At 43.4% G+C, this 16,618-nt stretch overlaps 2 protein-coding genes across 3 annotated transcripts; one reads left to right on the top strand and one right to left on the bottom strand.

Annotated features, from left to right (window-relative positions):
* Positions 1-2,276: 2,276 nt before the first annotated feature.
* LOC125719455 (major histocompatibility complex class I-related gene protein-like) lies at positions 2,277-8,780 on the bottom strand. Of its 2 annotated transcripts, none has more exons than XM_048994244.1 (6): positions 8,395-8,780; positions 7,627-7,913; positions 4,233-4,508; positions 3,844-4,143; positions 3,275-3,382; positions 2,277-2,749 (listed from the first exon to the last, which is right to left on the bottom strand). In XM_048994244.1, the coding sequence occupies exons 2-6, from the start codon at positions 7,763-7,765 to the stop codon at positions 2,697-2,699; spliced, it is 876 nt and encodes a 291-aa protein (XP_048850201.1). In that variant the 5' UTR covers positions 7,766-7,913; positions 8,395-8,780; the 3' UTR covers positions 2,277-2,696. The 2 variants fall into 2 exon arrangements, with proteins under 2 accessions (XP_048850201.1, XP_048850200.1); XM_048994243.1 differs by having other exon boundaries at positions 7,627-7,887; positions 8,395-8,768.
* Positions 8,781-9,510: 730 nt separating this feature from the next.
* tapbp.1 (TAP binding protein (tapasin), tandem duplicate 1) lies at positions 9,511-16,387 on the top strand. Its single transcript, XM_048994241.1, has 9 exons — positions 9,511-9,908; positions 10,620-10,811; positions 11,044-11,292; positions 11,535-11,894; positions 12,792-13,115; positions 13,974-14,075; positions 14,339-14,367; positions 15,336-15,381; positions 15,682-16,387. Exons 1-8 carry the CDS (start codon positions 9,851-9,853, stop codon positions 15,345-15,347), a joined length of 1,326 nt encoding a protein of 441 aa, XP_048850198.1. The 5' UTR covers positions 9,511-9,850; the 3' UTR covers positions 15,348-15,381; positions 15,682-16,387.
* The last annotated feature ends 231 nt before the right edge of the window (positions 16,388-16,618 follow it).

A 16,618-nucleotide genomic window follows, 5' to 3' on the forward strand; every position in this document is an offset into this window, starting at 1 on the left:
GTGGTACCAAGTAATTGGACTTTTCAATATGGTGCAGGTTGGAAGGGGGGATTTTGTGTTTTTGGGGCGGTGACAGGGAAGGGGTTAAATAATTTGATTAACAAAATTCAGCACATTTTATGTGTGTTATCCTTTTTAACTGTTAACTGTTAAATGTGTTACATTTGTTTAATGTATAGTAAACTGTGTTCTTCCCCCTCCCCCTTTGTGGTTGTGTTGGTGTCGAGCATGGTTATGGGGGGGTGGGGGGTCAGAGTAAAGCGTGGGAAGGGAAATGGCTGGTCAGACCTCTGAAGTCACCATGGCTTGGTTAAGGCGTATCCTGTATGCCACTCACAGCTGTTTTGTGCGTAGATATTTTTTCTTCCGTCCTTTTTAGGTAGAAGATGTATCTGAATTTTGGGGTTTTTGTCATAAAAGATATATATTTTTTGAATCCATCCTGCTGTCCGCCGGTCTTTTGTGGCCTACCTCCTGGTTTTTACTGCTGCTCAGGGTATCACCACAGGTGTCATAAGTGAGACTAGCCACTAGGAGGTAATAGTGAGTAGAAATTTGACGACTTTTCTTCAGGATTTTTGGTGAGAATGCCTGCCAAGAGGATTTATGCTGAGTTGGCAGATGAATCGATTCCAGAAGGTGCTGTTGAAGGAGATCCTCAAACATTAAGTGTCGTCAAGGATATGTCAGTGAAAAAGGTGTCAGACTTCTTACAGATCCACCTTACCATACAACAGGCCAGAGAATAGTTAGTCAGCTCAGCAGAAATCTTGATTTAAAGCCCTGTAACAGAAGGTACATCTACAGACTGCCTCAACATCAGGCTCAAGAAGTAGTGACATTCAGCACAGCACGTCTCCAGGAGAGGCAGCCCTGACATCTTCCAGCTCCTCAGATCTACAAGGTGTATCTCCCCAGCCCAACCTTGCAACTTCACATCAGTTGAATGAACAAGACAATACAGCTCCTAGGGTGGTTAGGGAGCCTCTTCTGCAGTGTCTACAAGAGGATGATGATGATGGGCACTTCCTCTCAACATTTCAGAGAACAGCTGTGATGTGGTGGTGGCCAGCAAGGCTAGTGCCCAACAGGCCAGACCAGGAGTACATATGTAAATATGTATATATATATATATATTATTCACTAGAGTGTAGCAATGTAAAGGCAGCTATTTTAGCTAAATATGAAATGAATGCAGAAATTTACCTGCTCCTGTTCCATTCCACTGAGGTGTTAACTGATGAGCCCCCAGGGGAACTTCATGTGCAACTCAGAGAGCTCCATCAAAAATGGGTGCAGCTACAAGAGAAGAGTAAGGAAGAGGTGGGGGAAGTGTGATCGTTCTGGAGCAGTGCCTCCATCTGCTGGGCCCAGAGCTTCAAGTATGGATCTGGGAAGGTAAGACAGGCTCAGTGGCAAAGGCTGCAGCCTTGGTGGAAGTATATGTGGCAGCAGGTAGGAAAACCCAGACATGGACTTAAAGTGGGTGGAAAGGGGCTGAGGATGTTGAGAAGCCATGCCAGGTGCCTTCACCTGCATCAAGAACATCTGGAGAAGGCAAGTGCCTGGGTGAAAGAGGCGGTCCTACTAAACTGGGTTTGAGGAAGCGGGATGGATGGGGTAGTATGATATCAGTGTCGTCAAGCAGGTCATATAAAACCTAAATGCCCTAACAATCCTTCCACTCATACCAACATGCGTTCCCTGGCCATTCCGTTTCACCCGAGTGTAGAGCCCTGTTACATTTGACTCCTGTGATCCTTAACACAAAACAAAAGGTGGTTTTTACTGTTTCGGTGGCATATCATAGTGGCATTAGCACTATACACAAACACAGGGGTTGTATTCTGGATGATGGAGTGTATGAAGTGATGAATATGAAGTGAAGGGGATTCATTGTCAATGTTGACACTCTACAGCACACAACACACAACAATGAAATGTGTCCTGTGCGTTTAACCCCTATGTGACGTACATATTCATGCATTAAGGACATTTTAGAAGCACCAGAATGCTGACTGCATATTTTTGGACTGAAAAGGGAAGCTGGTTCACAAACGAAACCCGCGTAGTGCTGAGAACATGCAAATGGCAAACATGGTGCAGGGCTGCAAACAAACAGGCACCGGTGAACAAACGTGTCATCTGTTGTTTATTAGTAATCAGTTGTGGAACCCAAAAGTGCTGCGACTGCACTGGTTCAGAGTTTGTTTGTGTATCAGAGTTTATATAAACACAAGAATGAAGATGAAAAATGAGGAAAGAGGAGGTCTTGGAAAGGTATACGTTAATTTTATTACATTATTTCAAGAATAAAACAAAATGCCGTTTCAGGAAATGTAAAATCTTAATTTCAGTTAATGTGGCTATACAAAAGTGAAATCACAAATTTGCCAGACATTTTAGTACCCCAGGTAACTCAGAATTATTTGCATAATGCAAAATTTACACATTTATTTTACATTGGTTTGCTACAAACTCAAATTTAAAATAATTTGCTAATTACTCAGCTTAGACATCCCTCATTTTTTGTGGTGAAGTCTATCTGGGCTGAATGGGGCCATGATCATCATCATCATCGTAATCGTCAACTTCGTCATCATTGTCATGGTTGTCATCATCATCATCGTCATCGGATACAACAGAGGGAAAAATGTGGCAACATCCAGAGTATTATTATTATTATTAAAATGGCGTCAATAAGTGGACAGTTTTTGCATGTAAATTTTACTTTTAGCTGGAACAAAGCCTGTAACCCAGAAAGAGACGGTGTGTTAGTACTAACAGCAGCAGCAATAAACATCACGTTTCAAACACCACATGTTGGCAAATGTGGCCAGGGGGTGGGGGGTGGCAGAGGCAACCAACTCCCAGGTGCCCAGTCATCATGGCGCTCAGCCTGGCTCTTCCAGGCGTTACAGAGCGCGCCCACACTCACTCCCAAGCAAAGGGGGCAGAATGACTCCAATCCAACTGACTGCTGCCAGGTCCGACCCCAACCCACCCGCTGGCTCACCCTTCGAAGCGCCACCACCCTCCCTGACCACAGAGCACTGAGGACGATGCACCTGGACCCCAGCCCCCTCACTACCTCACCCACACTGTAAACAAACACAACCCTCTGGGGACTCCATCGCTTCCTGTGTCTCTGGCTCTTTCCTGCACTCGGCGCGGTAATAATTTTTTATCACACTAACGATCTTTGTTTTAAACATATATCATATCCAAGCTGCTGTCTGATTGTGTCATGTGACCATGACATCGCCTCACTCACCAGAGTTACTCCTCTTCCTCCAGACCAGAAATGCACCAATGCCAATAGCCACCACAAGAAGAGAGACCGAAAGATAGACGCTGATGAGGGTAAGGGGATGGCCGGAATCTGAAATCAGAAAGAGAGAAAGCATGCTGGGAGAACAGGATAAAGAAATCCAGGGAGACTAGTGCATTCCTGAACACACAGTCCAGCAGACTGATCTTCTCCTGGACTGTTCCAGGTGAAATACACATTCATACGAGAAATGTTTAGCTTTGAGGAGAGACTGGCAACATCTGCAGGCACTGTCCTCTTTGTGATTTAAAGTATGAGATGATATATTTAGCCAAATGCAGGTAAAACAAATTACATCAGGTGAAAGAGCCAAGGATGGTCATTCTTTCATCAGAAACAGGGGGATGCAATGGAGATAGAGTGAGAGCGAATGTGTGCCAGTTGGGGTGTTCACATGCGTACACAGCAACGAAGAATAGAGTTTAAAAGGTTTACGTCAGCATGAGACAAATTTGCCTTTGAGGTATACGCCAGTCCTCAGCCTGAGCTCTTTGCTGCTTAATAGCACTCACTGCTGTTGCTCAGTATCTCTTTCTCCATCACCGTCTTGACGATGTCATGATTGTCGCTGATGTGCTGGACAGTGCAGGTGTACACGTGCCCCCGCAGGTCCTCAGGCAACACTGTCAGGCTGATTCTCTTCTGAAAGGTCCCGTCGCCGTTGGGAACCGTCTCACCCACCGTCACATCGTCGTGGAGCTCGAGCCTATCCTTCTGCCAGAACATCACCACACCGCTGGGGGAGAAGCCGGTGGCATGGCAGATCACAGGAGAGGAGTCATCTCTGTGGAGGAGAGACACGACTGGGGGGACTGGGGTGAAAGAGGAAGGTTTTATATTAACATTTATATTAATATGAGATGCTGAGATGCTGTGACTGATCATGGACAGGTTCCTGCACCTTTCTTCTGCAGGGTGTCTCTGCCATGGTCCAGATACTTATTCAGCCAGTCGATGCATGTGATCTGTAGGTAATTCTTCCAGCCTTGAATATGCTGATGCTTAAGGTCCCACGTCTGCTTGGTTATAACAGCCTTCTGGTTGGCCGCCGTCCAGGTGAGAGTGTTCAGATCCAGGCTGATGAAATCCTCCCCGTCGTACCCCTGCAGATTGAACCCCCGAATGGTGCCGTCATCATCCAGCTCACAGCCGTACATCATCTGGGCCGTGTGTATGCCTGCCAAGACAGTCCATGACAGGTGAATATGTTACGGGACGGTGTGTGACTCAGCAGAATAAACACCTTAGGTGCAAAGGTCACTGGTACAAACCCCAGTTTTTGTGGAATAGTTACATCTCCATGAGCCCTAGAGCGAAGCCTTTAACCCCCAGCTCCACATGTCGCTGCCCTGTGGCATGAACCCCAAGCTTGCTCTCGTCTGTGTTTGTGCCTCATGGAGAGCAGGATGAGGCAGGCAAAAAGAGAATATCATCCTACTCTATTTTATATATATATAAACTCTAACTAGAATACCAGCAGTGTCCGCCAGGGGCATGTTCTGGGTGGCTGTTGGGATGGGATCAGACTCACTGTAAGGGAATCTCTAGAGTTAACATGGAATCATTAAAACTGTTGAGATGATATGGAAATGGTGTGGAAAAACAAAACAAAACGCAGAAGCAGGATGCAGAGGGTATGAGAGCCGGGTTTTGGCCTGTAGGCTTGGTGGGGGGGGGGGTGGGATGCCGAGCAGCTGCCCCAGAAAACAGGGAGAAAACTGCGTAAAAGAGGGAAGCAATGGAGAGAAGCTGCTTCAGAGCAGAGGCAGGAGAGCGGGGCTCTGAGACGTTAGCCATCCTGGGAGCGATCAGTCCTGAGAAGAGCTTCACCAGGACCACCGACAGCAGGGCATGTGCGCCAGCTGGATGATGCAGAATCAGAGTGAGCTTCTCTGTGACCGTAGCAGAGACTCTGCTTTTGGCAGCGGTGTTTGATTACGGAATGCTGGGTCACGCTCAGTGCCGCCAGCTGTTCGGTCTCGGGGAACGAGGCGGACGACGAGCAAACTGAGAACCAAGCAAGTAGCTGCTTCCTTTAGCCTCTCTGAGATGGAGAAACTGTGTACATGTTGTGTGCAGGATTTTAAAGGAGGTGTATTAAAAGTGAATTTGGTTATTATGAAGAGTGGGTTAGGAGGGTTACAGCAGACTGACTGCCAGGTTCAAATGGCTTCAGTCAGCTATGCTATAATGAATAATGAGTCTCATCATTATGAAAACCAGACATCACATGACCAGAGCGCCGAGTGGCTTTTGTGTACAGCTAGCTATAGCATCCCTAAGTGAACTGAAATGAGTCACCCAGGTGCTGATGTGAGCGGTTTCAGGTCCGCCTGCCGCACGTTTTCTGATCAAAATAAATAACAGAGAGTGGCGGCGATGTACATCTGCCATTCTGGGTTCAGCATAGATTGCTACTGCTTCGGCCCTGAGACACTCACAGATTACTTCACAGATAAGACTGTGAAATTTCAAGCTCCGGCTACTGTAGGGCAGTGTCTCCTAATCCGGTCCTCGGGGACTGTTAGAGTGTATCTGTGTATTTTATCATATTATTATCCTCCTATATGTGTACGTGCAACCCTTAACAACTAACCCATGGCCCAGAAAGGGTTGCAGACAAGATGTCCTCACAGGGGCCTACCAGATTGTGACGCAGGAATAAGAGACCTTGAGAAAGGAAACAGATTCTGTCAACATAGCAGGGGGCCCACCTTGAGATATGTAATGCTTTGTATTAACCCTGTTTCACGGAGGCCTCACACAGCATTGACTAGTTAAAGACAAGACCCATGTAACCCCTCCCCTACCCTATAAATAAAGAAGCCAAGGGACTGTCCGGTGTGACACTCAACAGAGGCGCAGATACTGTCTGTTGCACCTGAAGTGGGCACCCTTGCGCAAGTAAAACAGAAAGACGTGTGCTGTCTCGATTATTCCTGGGTCCTGGAAGTGGAAGTGTGTGAGTGGTAAGCTGCGGCGCTTCCTCACACAGGAGATTGTAGGAGTGAAAGCTACGGCGCTTTCTCCAACATAACTAGATTGTAGGAGTGAAAGCTACGGCGCTTTCTCCTAACAGGGACCCATAGACAGTCCACGTTTTTACTGGGAGCTGGAAGGAAGCAAAAATGTGCACTGTCTGGCAGGGAGCTCAGAGGGAGCAAAAACATGGACCGACTGTGGGTCCCCGAGGACCAGATTGGGAAACACTGATCTAGAGGGAAACTTTGGTGGGAACCGGCTATGAGAAGCTTTGATGAGTCTTTCGTCCCCATATCCAGGAGTGAAAACCTAATCTGCACATGAGGAACTTTGCACCTCCATTAGTGAATCCTGTTCATTCTGCTCTGGCTTGTGAAAAATGGAGAGCTGTGGCACTCTGAGGGCTCACCCTCAACTACACGTCTTGTGTCGCTGTGTGTACTGAGCAGCCCAGAGGAGTACGTCCTGTGGGATGTGAGACTGTTAGGATGAAGGAGAGAAACCAAGGTTCATACGGCCACCATCTGCTGAGACCCACTTAAACAGGATCTCATGGTTACCATGGAGGGAAATGAAGGGAGAGTGTCATCGATAAATACATTTCCTGTTTGTCACCACATGACATGGTGGTTTTGACACAGCTGCATGCATTAGTCCCTGGGCACTCTGCAGTCAGTGGCACGGACTGACTTTCACCTTAGCACTGGGATGTCAGTCATTTAAAATGCTCCAATTAAATCTGAGCAGTGGCAAAGGAAAAAGGAAGTGAATCTGAACAGAATCCACCGCTTCTTTAGAGAATAAATGACACCCCCACCCAATGTACCTCAGAGCTTCATTGTGAGTCTGTGAGCACAGTGTGAGTCTGTGAGCGCAGTGTCAGTCGGTGAGCGCAGTGTCAGTCTGTGAGCACAGTGTCAGTTTATAAGCTCTGTGTAAAGGACAGAGGCTCCTGCTGCCACCTTTTCTGTTCAAATGAAAGTAAAATGCCATGGTCACGCAGTTATGGGCAGAACTCCCCTACAGACAAATAAAATCTTCAGAGTTTCAGTATGAATCCAGTACAGCACAGATCTGTCTCCTGATGAGAAACTGCTTAGTAATTTCATATGAAACCAATTCATATGAAACTCTTAAACTCTAATATATATGCTATTGTGTATGTGTACAATATCAATTTTAAGGAAAAAACAGAGAAATCCAGTTTAATCTATGAATATTAATGAGTACTTTAAAAAAGCTAGCAGACAATTAAACACAGTAAGCGAATGTATAAGATGTCAGGCTCACTGCTGTAAACATGCAGCACTTACCTCCTGTCTGGTTAAAACGCTGCTTTGCCACTTCTATGTTGGTTCTGAACACCTGCTCTCCACCACGAAGATGCTGAGTCTCCCTGTCCCAGTAATCAGCATCCACAGCCTTCGTCATCCAGTCCTGACGGGGGGTCATTCTGCCTATTCTGCTGTCATAGTAATCGATGGGCTCCCCATCCACCAACCCCACACCCACAAACTCTGGGAAGTCTGGGATCCCTGACGTGCCAGTGAAGACATACCGAAGGGAGTGGGTCACTGCAAAACCAGATCATATATTCCACCTGAAAGAGCGATTATTCAAGCATTTCAAGAATATCACTTCATACTCCAATCTGTGCTGAAACCTAACTGACAAAATCAAAACAGGAAATACAACAGAAAATAAACCTACTCTAAATGTACTTACTCTACAATCAAAACTGTGCCAAAAGCTACACAAGATAAAAATACATATTTCTCCATTATGAAACTACTAGATTTCTGCATTTTCTACATTAGATCTTGCAGAAACAGTAACATATTTCCCACATATTTCATGTGCCATCATGAAAACTAAAACACAGGCACATAGGAATTCTTTAGATTTGATTTACCCCGTCTTACTCTTCTATGAGACACAAACACAAGAGTCCATGGTTAAGCTTTGGGTCAGAGGCCCCTGGAACAGATTTTGAGGTTAAGCTTCAGACCCTAACCTGCACAGCCACACACCACCCCATAATAAAAGTTTAATAAAACAAAATTAAATGTATTAAAACTTACATGCAAATATGGAGTGAATTCTAAAAAGCAGGAGTGCAGAAAGTGCAGTTTTCCTCATTTTTATCAGCGCTGGATTAGAGATTTGCATCAAAATGAGAAGTGTCACTACTAGACAAGCCTTCGTCTGTCAAAGTTGTTTATGTAGTTCTTGGACCAAGAAAGTTATAAATATATATTAGGCGGGGTGAGTCGATCTTAACCAATAGTAACCAAGAAAAAAGTCAACATGACAAATCTCTAGGGGCATTCAGCTAATTCTGTAATATAAATTTAAACATGATTCTTTCAGCAAGTCTATTCTCTTGGATGAACGGTTCCTGGATTGGCTGTGGTATCCTGGTCAAATGCTTCAGCAATAGTTACTCATCTGACAGGTAGCTGACATGCTTAACGGAGAATGAAAACCAGTACGCTAAAAGAACAGCAACTTTTGGGGGAAGGACATTATGACTACCCAACTTGCAGCAAGTTTATTATAAAATTGTCATAAATGCTAACACAAATCAAACGTAAACGCTATGTATTTCATGCGCATGCGCTTTACAAAAAAGTATTTGATATGCTGCAAATCGGACCGGAGTTAGTAACTAAAACACAAATAATTTGCAGTTTTGGGGGGTTCAGCATTACATCTTCAGTGGTTTAATAAGCAGGAACAAAATATAAATAGAAAGTGCTGCGTTGTTGCTCATTCCACGATGTCCCTGCTGCAGGGTTGCCAGCTCACGGATGTGGCATGACATTCACACTTTCAGATTTACCCAAGATATCTTAAGGTGAATCTTTGTTATTCCATTATAAACCTAACATTAGCTATATCAAAAGCGTTGGGGTAGTTTGCAAATCCTATAGACTATTTACAAGGCAATACAACTGTGAAATACACGTGAATGTGTGTCTATGTGTGTGAAACTTGAAATGAAAATCTTATTCAAGCCAGGTGGGCAAAGTTGGCAGCCATGCTAATTTACAAAGAGTTGCCGTGTTAGTACAGTATAACTTCATCTTCAGTTTACGGGCGCCCTCTGGCGACAATGTGGTACACTGACAACAGACGCCTTCTAGTGACGCAAGTGGTACACTGCAACAGACGCTCTCCAGTGATGTAAGTGGTGCGCTGACTCCTGTCTTTGCAAAGCGCCGTCCTTGCTGAAACTTAATATTGATTTAGGAAGTAATAGTCCAAATATACGATTTCGAGTTATTGTATGCCTTATTATATTTTTACCACATAAGTGACCTCCAGTATTAATTTACTTTCACACATGTATGTACTGATATGTAACTTTACAGGAAATTTAATGCGATTGGTTAGCATCAACATGAAACCGAAAGTGAGACTGACTTAATGCGGGGGGAAAAAAACAATCATCCATTTTCCTGACAGCAATACAACAGTAAATGTGCAACTGTGTACTGCTTCACAAATAATTATAAAAAAAAACTATAGATTACCATGGGTGATATTTCGACAATATACAAACTCTCTTTGATCCTCTATACGATCTTGCGAGGTACGTAGACATGACTTTACACGCAGTATGCGCTTATTATTTTTTTGTTTTCATTCATTCATTTATTTATTTATTCTAACTAAATATAAACTACATGCTGTATGCCTATTTGTGTACGAAACGTCGAGTTCTAGAAAAGGTTCAGGCTGTATTGACGGAAGTACGCGTTTGTTTTACTTATCAGTTTCGGTATTGTAGTGGTCATTTAAAATATTTTTATATTTTTTAGGTCTGTTGTTCACTATAATAATTACATATATCTAAACATTTTCCGTAACCTTTTTAGTGCATAGGCTGTTTTAACAGTTGCATTTGACGTTTTAAATTGATTACAACGTTGAACTGCGTCGTCTGTGTGGTGTGGAATGCGACATTACAGTAATTGTTTTAGTATTATTAATATTGGTATTGTTATGCAGATATTATATTCTCTCGGCTTGGAAATTCTATTCGTACTGTTCTTAATGCAGTCAGATCTGTGCTATGGCGAGGTAAACAATCAATGGAAAAGATTAGGAAGAAAATTTTACAACAATCTAACGAAATTAGAAATTCAAAATATGAGTGACAGATGAAAGACTGAATGTCAGTTATAATGGGCCAGTATTGTTTTCCTTAAGCTATCTAAATTAACAATTGATGATTTCTCATTGGCACTTTATGCCCTTATTTTCTTTCGCATACTGACCCCGCCCTACACCTCTGTCTCAGCTTCTGGAACGAATTGTCCTGTCCTGGAGTGCTGGTTTGTCCAGGAGAAGCCAGGAGGGGGTTTTCCTGCAGCCACGAGCCAGGAGAAGTCCCTTCTCTACATTAGTTCTGACACAGCGGACAGGACAGAAGCACAATCAACCCGACGCCCCCCTGCAGATATCAGTCCATCTAGAATCTACCACATATCGGGTCAGTACCTACTCACTGAGTGTTATATACCCATTTAGTGACTGTCTTACCTCACTGCTATATGGTTATAGAGAAACTGAAATGCAAATGGATAATTCACAGATACAAGCATGTTTAACTTATTACATTAGTTCAAAAAGCACCGCTATAATTAGTTTTTATTTGTTTTATAAACCAAACACACCTTTTACTGTGTGTGCTAAAATTTCTGCTTCTACATTTTTATCTTTAGACCCAAGTGCCACATTGTGCAGATCAGCTCTCCATCCACCACAGGGCTCTGTGAAGAAGCCCCAGTGTGAAATCAATCCCTTCCTCCCTCAGCCGGCCATGATCCAGTGGGCGGCTGCACTCACCAGTGCGGCCCTCAGCCCAGTCTACCTGCAGGCTGACTGGTTCTCAGTAGCCTTGCAGGGCCTGGATGGACAGTTGGTCCTGTCCAATGTGATGCGGGCTACATCAGCGACCAACGAGCCTAACGGTAACGAGAGATCCCCATCATTGGGTGTCAGCTGTTAGAAATGAACTGAAAAATGTTTGTTTTCAAAGAAAAAGGAAATACTGTTCATTGATTGGTTCAGTTAGTGTTTCTCAGCAATTATGGATATAAACTGTTATTATGTGCCTTTGTATTCCTTTATGGTTTGTCTTCACATCTTCTGTCTGTTAATCTTTTTTTCCCCTGTATAACCCCCCTCCCCCTTTCCAATATTACTATTCCAGTGATCCTCTCTGTGTTCAGTAAAACTGCCTCCGTCCGTTCCCGACTTGGTGTGCCGGTCTCGCTGGACTGTGGCTTCTGGGCAGACCCATCCTCGCCTCTCTCGGGGTCAGGCTTTACAGTGGAGTGGCGCTACCAGTACCGGGGAGAGGGGCGACTGGTCTTGGCCTATGACGGCAAGACCGACCGGTATGCTGAATCCTCGGAGAAGGGGGCAGAGCTAGATTTCACCGCCCTGCACCAGACGAGGAACGCGTCACTTTTGCTGGAGGAGACCCAAGTCAGACATTCTGGGACCTATATTTGCACCATCTACCTCCCGTATCTCCTGGCTCAGGTCACTCTGGACTTGGAGATACAGGGTAAGAGGAAGTCATTGAGTAGAATCAAACTAAAACAGTTGTTCAAACAATGATGGAACAATATTTTTGTAACATGTGACAATTCGAATGATTTTTCTTAATGTCATTAAGGACACATTAAGTTATTTTGTCTTTATTTGAATCTGGTTGCAATTTGACCATGGAAAAATGTGGGCATCAGTCTTCAAGCATTAGAATCTTCTCCTTCTCTGTATGTGTGAGTCTGCATCTTCTTCCTGTGTTCATTTCTGTTTGGCCATCCACTCTGGTTTCCTCACACAGTCCAAAGACATGACATTTAAGAGAATTGGTAACTAAATTGTGTGTGTGTGTGTGTGTGTGTGTGTGTGTGCGTGTCCTGCGATACCCTGGCTTCTCATACATGAATGAAAATGTTTGCCTCTTTTAAGCAGTCATGTAGGGAAGTGTAAATGAATTTACAGTAAGAGTAAGGCACTAGTACAACTTTAATATAAAATAATGGAATGTAGGGCTGGGCGATATGCCCTAAAAATTATATCACGATATTTCCAGAGATTTTCAATATTTATCATGGAATTCTAAAATTCATATGTAGAAAAACAGGTAAAATATGACAGGTGGTTTTGAGTTTTTCTAATTATGATGACCAAATTGTTTTACTAATAGTTATGGAGCATGTGACAGGTATAATGATAAATGACAGCAACAGCAGACTCATACCTTGATGGAATTTGTTTAAAAATATAATGACATATAATGACAATACGAATGTTCATGATAACGATACAATATTTTATCGATATATCGTTGCATAACTGTTTTTATTGCTAAATTAAATTATCTGTGCACTATTTATGGTTGCAGGAACTTGCATGTGTATTGTTGATGTGTTTTCTCTCTCTTTTTTTTCATTAGAGCCCCCCTCCATTTCCATCTCCCCCTCCCCCCTCCCTGTCATTATCCCTGGCCAGTCCGTCTCCGTGCAGTGTGACGCCTCTGGCTTCGCCCCGCTCTCTCTGCAACTGCGTTGGGAGTTTGTGGGAGTGGATGGTAAGGTGCAGGTTCTGGGCGAAGGCAGGATGTCGGGTCACCGTCAGGCCTCCGATGGCACCTTCAGCCAGAACTCCTGGCTGGACCTGGACACGAGCCGGCTGAACCTGGGCCGCGGTGGGGAACTAGCCTGCGTAGCGGTGCACTCCGGCGGGACCCGGCGGGTCAGCGCCACTGTCAACATCGTTGGTAAGCAGCAACATGCATTGCTCCTGAGCTGTACGAGAACCGGCGTATCCAGTCTGCCGACCAGGGTTTCCCAACCTGGTCCTGGTGATCTTCAGACAGTCCATGTTTTTCCTCCCTCCCTGCCAGACAGTCCATGTTTTTCCTCCCTCCCTGCCAGACAGTCCATGTTTTTCCTCCCTCCCTGCCAGACAGTCCATGTTTTTCCTCCCTCCCTGCCAGACAGTCCGTGTTTTTCCTTCCTACCTGCCAGACAGTATATGTTTTTCCTTCCTCCCTGCCAGACAGTATATGTTTTTCCTTCCTCCCTGCCAGACAGTCCATGTTTTTCCTCCCTCCCTGCCAGACAGTCCGTGTTTTTCCTCCCTCCCTGCCAGACAGTCCATGTTTTTCCTCCCTCCCTGCCAGACAGTATATGTTTTTCCTTCCTCCCTGCCAGACAGTCCATGTTTTTGCTCTGCACTGTCTGACAAGGAACTGGGAGGAAGCAAAAACATGGACTGTCTGGGGGTCCCCGAGGACTCAGCTGGGAAACACTGCTTTAGTCTATGCATGCATGGGTTTAAGACAATAATAAAGACCAAACTAGGCCTTACAGGATAATTCAGATGCAACAGCTGGTTGTAGTTGTGCACAGACTGAATTGTGCTGTTTAGTATTGGTTTGAATCTTAGGTATTTGACCAGTAGAATTAAGGTAGCATTGCCAAAACCAGAACTTAGATGGAAGCACTGCATTGATAAATTATAAATGAGTGTATAATTGCTGTATTAATTTAGGGCACTGTGGAGATCTGATTTGTCAATTTGGACATGTTTTATATGACCATGTGTAATACCTCCCCTGCCCTCTATGTGTCAGGAGTGAGCGCCCCCTCCATAGAAGACTCAATGGCGATGGTGGCTGTGGCCCTGGGTCTCTATGGCCTTATCAAGGTCTTCTCCTGGACATTTGGCTCCTTTGGTAACTCCCTCCCCCATTCACAATAGTCCCAATTTTCAGGCCATTCCTTCAGTTATGGTGTTATCTTGGGGTGTTTATGGAGATGCATTTCCCAAGGCCATCCATACTGAACCAGAACTTTCATTAATGGGTTGGAGATTGAGGTTTTTCTTAGCAAACACATTTTGCTTAACATGAATCTATCTACACAATTGCTCGCATACTGTCAGGTATTTTCTATTTGTTCACTGTGGTTGCTATGATATATAAGCCTTTTCCCACAGGATCTGGTAACGGCGATTCAGAAGACAAGGTAAGATACATGCATGGGTATATACTGAGTTTATACTGTATCTGTATATACTGTATCTTCCTGTCTTCCTTTACATTTTAATTTTATTTAGCACGTTTTTCAAACTGTGTGCGATTAGAATTATCTAGGTATGGTGTGTGTGTGTGTGTGGTCATGTGTATATTACATTCTGGGGACCAGATGTCCTCACAATGTGATAGAAATATGTTATTTTGATATATGAAGGGGAAACGTGATTTTACTAGAATGACTGCAATCAAAATATCTAAAAATGCCAAAAGTATATTTTGTTTAGCTACTTGGGGTTAAGGTTAGGGATGGGTAAGGATTAAGGTTGTCACTGTTGGGATTAGGGTTTTACCCACAGAAATGAATGGAGGGTCCCCACAAAGACATGTGTGTGTATAAATAAAGTTAACTAAATAATATTTTGTATTAATAGTTAAATTATTAATCTACTTTAAGCAGTTTAGATGAAGAAAAAGCTTATGTGACTAGCATTCGACTTTTTATACGTTTGACAATTTGCAAACTGCCCTGTAGTAAAAGACAAGATCGTGGACACATTTTTGAAAACATACTTGATCCTGAAGCAGCAGCTTAAGGGTGGTGTGATACGTGTTACTGGTAAGAGCCAATTAGTAATATGTGTTAATAAATGGTGTGCCCTGGGATAATTACCTTACGGAAAGTGTGCCGTGGCAGAAAAAGGTTGGGAAACTGATTTCGCAGAGCCTTTTGCCCAGATTGACGTACCAGTGAGGCAAATAGTTCATTAGAAACATACAGCTGTCAAGGAGTTGACCAGGCAAGGTTCAGCCAGGCTGGGGTTCCAGTATATGCCTGAGTATAAATGTAAGCCGTACTGGAGCAGAAGGTGCAGAGCATCAACAAAGCATGAACCTAATATGCAATCCTGCTATTCAATCAAACTGCTATTCAATGGTCCACGTTCTATCCATTTGTAGAAACAAAATTGAACCCGAGGAAACAAAGATGGATGGAGATTCTGAGGTATGTATTACAGCATAGTGCTAATGGCAGAAGAGATAAGAAAATGTCTTCATGCAGTTAATCATGTCAAGCAGTGGTGATGTGGAATATTAGTAATATGTGATTTTATTTACTTCTGTTTGCCCCTGTTTTAATCTGCTGTTAAATTCAGTAACACGCTAAGCAGCCAGTAAGAGCTGAATGCCAGTAAAGAAATTATTTCTTTGACTACGCATGATAACACAAGTCTGACATATAAAAGGTGTTGCGCTCATCAGCTGAAAGTGCTGTTGTACTCATCAGTATATTATTGTTTTGCAGATGCGAATGCAGTTCTGCTGTAAATACATCAAAGCTTTTTGGTCAATGGGTATAAAATGTTCTACAATTCTCCGTCTAGAAGTTGTTTTATTTTTGAATAAATTACAATGTCTGGTATCTAAAATACCGTATTTTAAAATGTAATTCTAATATAGTTAAAGTGGGAGGCTGTGAATGTACTGTGTGTACAGATAATTGTTCTGAGAGATTTTTATTTTTTTAAGAATGTGGTAAACTGATGTGTATAGGGTTTAATTCCCCAGAGGAGTAGATGGCCACACAAGGAAGGCAGCAGAGAGAATTATTTGAGTCACCAAAACTGTGGCGACTTAATGGAGCCTTTCAGTGAGATGATCTGTGACAAAACCCAGCAGCAGCATGCAACAGCTTCTTCAGTTTGAATTACATCTGTGTACGTTTTCTTGTCATTTCAGTTGTGTGCAATTTGTCTTTAAGTGTTTGAACTCCTAATTTAGTAAAATTCTTCCTTTGTTTGATACCCAGTAATTTTCATCTTTTCTACTTTTGGACATTTTCATTGTTGGGTAGATGGGAAATAGTAGTAATACGTTTTGCTGTGTGAAAACTGTTGGTTAAACTCTACATTTCTTTTAAGACGTAACTGTTAAACTGCAGTCGGTGAGAAAGTACAGATTTGAGTGAACTCTAGCAGAATGGAAACAAATAAAAATTCGAAATGTTAAAATTTAAAGTATCGGGTTTTTTTTGTTCGCGCTTATTTTAAATAATTTCCTTAACTTGATATATAGTGATATCTACGAAAGGATCTGTAATATGTCCCTGAAATTCTTGGTAAAGACATCCATCGTGGCAAACGGGCAGAACAGCGGCTCCAGGCTGCCGCGTGGTCCGGTGAATGCGGACCGGAGAGTCTACCCCCCCCTCCGGCTGTAGTTTTCACAGATTTTTAAGAACT

The sequence above is a fragment of the Brienomyrus brachyistius genome, chromosome 23 (genome assembly GCF_023856365.1).
Source record: "Brienomyrus brachyistius isolate T26 chromosome 23, BBRACH_0.4, whole genome shotgun sequence".
NCBI lineage: Eukaryota > Metazoa > Chordata > Actinopteri > Osteoglossiformes > Mormyridae > Brienomyrus > Brienomyrus brachyistius.

Bases quoted from the DNA above. Each gene is read 5' to 3' on its own strand.
- LOC125719455 (XM_048994243.1), bottom strand. From the start codon at position 8,482: ATGCAAATCTCTAATCCAGCGCTGATAAAAATGAGGAAAACTGCACTT. The intron at 4,509-7,626 runs GTAAGTGCTGCA...CTGTCTTGGCAG, and splicing joins GCGTTTTAACCAGACAGGAG to GCATACACACGGCCCAGATG. The intron at 4,144-4,232 runs GTGCAGGAACCT...CTTTCACCCCAG, and splicing joins AGACACCCTGCAGAAGAAAG to TCCCCCCAGTCGTGTCTCTC.
- tapbp.1 (XM_048994241.1), top strand. From the start codon at position 9,851: ATGGGTGATATTTCGACAATATACAAACTCTCTTTGATCCTCTATACG. The intron at 10,812-11,043 runs GTCAGTACCTAC...TTTTATCTTTAG, and splicing joins TAGAATCTACCACATATCGG to ACCCAAGTGCCACATTGTGC. The intron at 11,293-11,534 runs GTAACGAGAGAT...TTACTATTCCAG, and splicing joins AGCGACCAACGAGCCTAACG to TGATCCTCTCTGTGTTCAGT.